The 7479-nt window shown below is 37.5% G+C and overlaps 1 protein-coding gene across 1 annotated transcript; it reads left to right on the top strand.

Moving 5' to 3' along the window:
* The first annotated feature begins 560 nt into the window (after positions 1–560).
* On the top strand, positions 561–1139 carry LOC110720189 (dirigent protein 1-like). The gene has a single exon (XM_021899199.1). It carries the CDS (start codon positions 561–563, stop codon positions 1137–1139), a length of 579 nt encoding a protein of 192 aa, XP_021754891.1.
* The last annotated feature ends 6340 nt before the right edge of the window (positions 1140–7479 follow it).

Here is a 7479-nt window from a genome sequence, read left to right as displayed (position 1 = left end):
TTGATCGGGCCGGGCCGGGTCGGGTCAGGTCGAGCCAAAGTTGATCACCTCTAATTATCATGTTTTTAATTAATATTACGGATGTTCTTTAGATATACATATAAAGAACATGAAATTGGATGTTTTTTTTACAAAATAGGTATATGTTCTTTATAAAACAACTATATGTTCATTACTATACAGCTATATGTGATGTTCTTTATGAAATAACTATATGTTCTTTACAAAATAAATGTATGTTCTTTACTAAACAACGGAATGTTCATTCCGCGTTTTTAAAGAGAAAACGGATGCACGGAGCATCGTGCATCCGCCTCCATAGAAAAAATTTCATATATGTAATATGGAAAAATAGTAGACCTAGCTTGGAAAAGTCCGTAACACAAGGACATTATGTAGAAAACCCTATTTACTAAGCTTGATGGAGTTTACCACATCAACCCCTAAGTCAATCTTAAGCTTCAATTTCTATATAAACTTCCCATTTGGAACTTTAATTTCTTGTACCCACTTCATAAAAATATTACGGAGTATAACCATTATTATTACTAAGTAGTACCATGTCTCTTTCTTTGTTCAATAGTATTCTTCTCTTATTCTCTTTGTTATTAGCATCCCCTACCTCCCAGCTACAACTACACGAGAAGCACCACCACCAACGCCATGGTAGCGGCTTAAAATCACTCCGATTCACACTATACGTACACGAAACATTCAACAAGACGGCCTACTTCATAGTAAAAGGTGTCACGGGGTCAAGTGGTATAACCACAACATCCAACCCCTTTGGCTCTCTTTTTGCCTTCAATGACCCTCTTAACGAAACACCCGATCCATCCTCCAAGGTCATTGGCTACACGGAGGGCTCCTCGGTCACTTCGAGTTTTGATGGAGAGCGCACCACAGGCATTTCAAGGATTACATTGAACTTGAAAGGCTACAAAGGTGAACTCTTGAATGTTGGTACTGCTCATTACACCCAAGTTTCGGAACTTCCTTTTATTGGTGGGACAGGAGATTTTAGATTTGTACAAGGTTACATGACCACTTCAGTTGTTGATCTAAGTGCTCCCACAACTTGTTACAAGCTTGACTTTAATCTCTTTTGGCCTCCTTATGCAGCTCTAGCGCACTACTAGAGCGACATAGTCGATTAAATCCAACCTTTATTTTATTTTTTAATTATTTTTTTTTTCTTTTGCAATCTTTGAATAAGGAATATAATTGATTGGGTAATGCCTTATATGAATAATTTCGGTAAAAATAAGACTACAACTCTACAATGTTTGTATTGATGACAAAAGCCTTGATGAAATTTTTAGCAATGCAAAACACTTCTCTCATAATAATATCATATCCCAATTCAATAAATGAAAAGAGTAACAACAAGAATATGATATTATTATGAGAGAAGTAAATTTTATTCAATTGAATTTACTTAACTAGTAGATAAGAAACGTGTCAACAAGAATAATATACACTACCTTTTTTAGTTGACACTTATTCTTTTTTGAGAAGTTTATTTTTACTTGACACGTTTCTATTATATTAATTAAGTAATTTTTTTTTTATTATTGAATAGTCAATTATTTTACCTTCATTCTTAATCTTTCTCCTCATAATGACTCGTGTGACCCAATCTCTCTCCTTTCCACCCAGCAGATCACACTGTTTTATATTTTCTCTTCTTCATTCCTCACAACCACCACTACCACCATTGTCACCACCTCCACATCCCTTATTCCTTTATCATTGACGACATATTCTCTTTCATCCTCCTTGCCTCCTCCACTCGACACCTCATCTCTCCTCTCTCTGATCTACGACACCGTACCATCGCCATCTCTATTATAACCTTGCATCAATTCCTCTTTCAATTCGCCTCCACATGCATCATCACCATATATAACCACGAGATTAAATTTTGATATCGATCTACTAGAGACTCACATGGAAACCCCATCTCAAACGAATTCAATGCATCAATTTTTTTGTCTTCCTCCTTTAAATCATTAAATGTCTAGAGCTTCAACTGTAGTACGTATACTGACTTAGACCAAGACGTACTACTGAACCAAATCTTAAACAACCTGCTATATAAAATGGAAAGAGTTATGATTCAATTCTCTTGCTTGCTTTTGCTTTTGTTGATATATTCCTTTTCTTCGCTGATACGTTGTTATTAATGTCTGATACGTTTCTAATGTATGTTGATTGATATCATACATCAATTAGCTTATATGTTCCTTTTATTGGCTGATATTTATATTTTGTTGGCTGATCAACGTAATTAACCATTTCATCCAACAAAAAATCAGAAATTTTACAAGAATATATATATATATATATATATATATATATATATATATAAAGTAACACAAGTTCAAAAAGTAACATACTACGCATCTCCCAATTCGACCACCATAACCACCGTCACAACCGCAACACACTCCCCCACCATGACTACCCAACCAAAAACAGCAGCACCGAGCCATTGCTGCTCCCCAACTACCGCCAATTAGCCACCAGCAGCGAACTCCCAGCAGCCGTATTTATGAGCCATTTGCACCATCAATCAGTCACAACCCCCTCACCACATCAATTCCCAGTAGCCCACGCGACATGCACCTCCCCAAAATCACCCATCCATTGCAGCACCACCTCCAACTACCGTCCACAACTATTAGATTCAATTGCAGTTATCACCCAACCATTGCTACACCAATTTTAATTCAATTTCAGATTTTTTTAAAAAAATTCGCTTCAATCGCAAATCGCACCACCTCCCCCAAAAATTTGAGTTTCATCTTCATCATCGTCATTGTCGTCATCATTATTATCATCGGAGTCGTCGATGGTTGATGCTTTAATTGTTGTATCATCATATCTCGATATAAGAACACAAACTTTTAAATAAAACGGATGTTCAGTAAATTACTGAACATCCGTTATAAAGTGACAATAAAATGTGCAAAAGTTACACTAAAACGCACAAAAGTTACCTGACATATATAAGAGTTATTTATGCTTCATTGATAAATTTGACAAAAGTGACACTAAATTTGACAAAAGTAACACTAAATCTGACAAAAGTGTACCCGATGTACAGTAAATTACTGAAAACCGGATGTATACAAAAGTTTTTCATATAAGAAATATTGGGTGCGGATTGTTGCACCTAGGGGTGCTCAAAAATACCCGATTCATTGACCCGAAAGATTTATCCGTGTTTTTTTTAAATTAGTGGGTCGGGTACCCGACCCAAGTAAAATATCATATCTTCGGGTCGGGTCATGGGCCAACCTAGCTATGAGGGAGGCGGGAACTCGCTAATTCATAAGTTGTTTTTTTTGGGGGGGCTAAACCACTAAAACCAACAATTCATAGGTGTTAGGGTTTTTATACCCAACCAAATACCATATTCTCTCTCCTCTAGGTAGCCACCCATCTCTTTCTCTCTCCTTTCTCCTTTGTTTTACCGAGTTCACCCTTCCGACATCCACCGTCTTACACCACTCCTCCACTCTCTTCTGCGTCGCCATGCAAGCAACATGCACAACATGCAGCTACCTCACCATTTATAAAAGGAAAAATTAGAAAAAATAATCCCAACTTTCATCAATTTTGATAGAATAATCCCAACTTTCATTTATTCTGGAATAATCCGAAGTTTGGGGGTCTTCTTTTTCTTCAATCCCAAATACCGGTTACCGGTTGAATGGGTTTCTTGTTTTTTTTAAGTGACACATGTCACGCATTAATTGGTTAAAAAAATATTAAAACAAACAAAAAAAATAAAAACAAACAAAATTAAAAAAAAAAATCAGCCCCAAACCCCAAATTCGGCCAACCTGCGCCGGTCGGCCCAGCTTCTACTCCATCTCCGGCGGCTGCTGCTACTCCCTTCCCCTGCGCCGGTTTCCCCCCTCCCCCAACGCCGGTGATGCGACCCAGCTTCCTCCCCTCCTATTCCGTCGCCACCACCACTCGAAACTCCTTTTCCACCCACCACCACTACTCGAAACTTCCTTTAAATCTCTCCCCAACTCCTAAAAACCCCTAAGCACCCTTCCCCCACCATCGAAAATCCTAGCCTCTAGGGTTTTTTTACGGTGAGGAAGTGGTTGTTGGGGGATTTCTGGAGTGAGGGAGTGGTTTCGAGGGTGTTTGGAATGGAAAAGGAGGGGATTGGGGGTGGAGGTGGGTCGAAACACTGGCACAAAGGGTTTGGCGGGAAAGGGGCGCACTGTTTGGGCAGGGGAAGGGAGGGGTTGGCGCGGCTGGCGCTGGCAGTTGGTGGTGGTGGTGGGGGTTACGGTGGAAGGCAGGGATTTAAGGGTTTTTTTTAAAATTATTTTTTTTTTAATTTTTTTTGGACCATTTACAGCTTGACACGTGGTACATAACCTATTACAAAGGTCATTGACTTTCGTTGACCGGTTTAGGGTTAGCAAAAAAAGACCCCCTAAAGTTTGGATTATTCCAGAATAAATGAAAGTTGAGATTATTCTAGCAAAATTGATGAAAGTTGGGATTAGTTTTTCTAAATTTTCCTTTATAAAATTGCAATTTGTTAGCTTCTAACATGATGGAGTGTGTTAAGTTGGAGGATGATGGTGTAGACCGACATTATGGTGGCCGGATGAGGTATGGAGGGAGTTGTTGTGCGAGTGGAGTGTGTTTTATACTTCAATTTGTCACCATTCAAGCATTCATCAATTGCAATTTCTCTTTCTTAATTGGTTTTTGGATTGATTCTTCAATTTGACAAATTTTTGGTTTATGCTTAGTATAAATTGTATATAAGCTAGGTATATTGTTAGAGAAGGATAACTTTTGCACATTTAGATTGTTTTTACTAATTGAAGCTACTAATTCACACTACTAAAAATTAAAGTTTTTGCGACCGCCTCTAACGGTCGCAGAAAATAGCAAAAACGGTCGTAAAGGGGTGGTCGTTATTTACTTGGTCGCAAAAAAAAATTATTACGACTGTTTGACGGTCGCAGATTTATTGCGACCGTTTTTATTAATTTCAGCCGTAAATATAAACAATTGCGACCGGTAAAAGCAGCGGTTGCAATTTTGGAAATTAGTGACCGCTTTTAGCCGTCGCTAAAATTAAAAAAAAAACCAAAAAAAAAAAAAGAAAATTCACCCCCATCCTTGCTCTTCACAACCACGCTTCCCACCACCACCCAAGCCAACTCCACCACTGCCTCTTCCCAGCCAACCACCTTTACCCACCAACCAAACACCTCGAAAACACCACCCAATCACCTCGACAATCCCAACCAGCCACCACGAAAATGAAACCCAAAAAAAACCCAGCAAAAATCAAATATGGTCGAATTCAACCAGCAAAAATCAACCCAAAACATAGATAAAATCAAACCCAAAAAAAAACCAAATTGAAATTAAACAAAATCAAACATAAACCCAAAAAGAACGAAATACTCAAACATAAAAATCAAACAAAGTTAACCAAATTGAAATGAACAAAAATGGAACCCAAAAATAACAAAAACCAAACAAACCAACAAAAATTAACCCAAACACGAATAAAATCAAACCCAGAAAAAAAAATCCAAACAAAAATTCAACGGAAAATAAAAAAAAAACAGCAAAATTTTAATGAATAACACATGGAAATTCAAATTAATAAAAGTAATAAACCACAAAATCGAAAATAAAACAATTATCAAACCAAAATCAACAAAAAAATCAAACCCGAAATGAAATTAACAATAATCAACCCAAAATTCGAAACGAAAATCAAACATACTTTGTAATATTAACAAAAATCAAACAAAAAAATCGCCCAAAAATTGAACCCAATAATTATACCTAAAAAAATAAATCCACAACAATTAAACCAACAAATTCCAACAAAAATTCCAACAAAAATGAAATAAAACCCTCATAACTCGAAAACAATCATAAATTAAACCCACCTTTGTCAATATTTTTTCCTCTAATGTTTCATATGGTCGAATTCGACCACAAAAACTCCAGATCTGGAATTTTTATGGTTGAATTTGACCATTAACACCATAATTCGTTTGTTTATCGTTGAATAAGGATTCTCTATTGCCTAGACGGAGGGAGGAGCAGAAGAAGAAGAGGAAATAAATCAGGGAAAAGAGGGAAGAGAAGGGGAAAGGTCAGGGAAAGAAGAAGAGAAAAGAGGAGAGAGGCGTGAAAATGAGAGGAGAGAGAAAATGAAGAGAAAATGAGAGGAGAGAGGCGTGAAAATGAGGGGCGGTTGTTAGGGTTAGTAAATTAGGGTTGAGGTGAGATGAGTAGTATTTATACGCGAATATTTTTTTATTAAAAAAAAGCTTTTTACGACCGTCTTGACGGTCGCAAATTTTGACATTTACGACCGTCTCTTTGACGGTCGCAGATTATGAATTTTACGACCGTCTTTGACGGTCGCAGATTAGGACATTTACGACCGTCTCTAGGACGGTCACAGATTATGACATTTACGATCGTCTTTGACGGTCGCAGATTATGACATTTACGACCGTCTCTTAAACGGTCGCAGATTATGACATTTACGACCGTCTTTGACGGTCGCAGATTATTACATTTACGACCGTCTCTTGGACGGTCGCAGATTATGCCATTTACGACCGTCTTTGACAGTCGCAGATTAGGACATTATGACGACCGTCTCTTGGACGGTCGCAGATTATGACATTTACGACCATCTTTGACGGTCGCAAACGATTTATTTTAATTTAGAAATATTTTTAATTGTTAAAACATCCTAGCGACCGTCTTAAAAGCTGAAAACGGTCGCAAATTTGCGACCATTGTCAAAGCAGTCGTAATATTGAGATCGCATAAAAAACGGTCGCAAATTTCATATTTTGCGACCGTTTTTCAGACGGTCGTAGAAAAACGGTCGCAATTTAGCCGAATTTTAGTAGTGTCAGGTACCCGCTGACCCGACCCAGGAAACCTGGGTACCCGTATTTCGGATAACTTTGAGTATCCGGGTTTCTCGGGTCATGTGCCAAGTTTCAAACTACCCGAAGATTCGGGTACCCGCTTTTTCGAGTATCTGAAAATTCGGGTACCCGAATCTGAACACCCTTAGCTGCACCTAATAGTTTGTGTATTTATTATTATTATTATTATTTTTTTTTTTTTTTTTTTTTTTTTTTTTTTGGATAAGGTAAGAAAAATAAACCGTAGAATCAAAAGCCCTCTTACATGGAAATTCCTAATTATGGTTTGTATATTGTCATGTAATAATCACATAAACCTTCCCACGAGGCCACGACCAACATATCTAATGCATGTCTTTGGTATACTTGGAAAACACTCCACCCTAAACTCCAATTTCCTTGGCTGGCAAACTAGGTTCTTTCACAAATTTCTGTATTTCTCTTGATCTAAACCAATACTCAGTACGCAGTACTAAATACGTATCACGTATGTACATGGATTGAATCCAATGATAGTCAG

The sequence above is a fragment of the Chenopodium quinoa genome, unplaced genomic scaffold (assembly GCF_001683475.1).
Source record: "Chenopodium quinoa cultivar QQ74 unplaced genomic scaffold, ASM168347v1, whole genome shotgun sequence".
Classification (NCBI taxonomy): Eukaryota; Viridiplantae; Streptophyta; class Magnoliopsida; order Caryophyllales; family Amaranthaceae; genus Chenopodium; species Chenopodium quinoa.
Note: the sequence above shows the minus strand (reverse complement) of the source record. Positions and strands in the feature narration are given on the sequence as shown.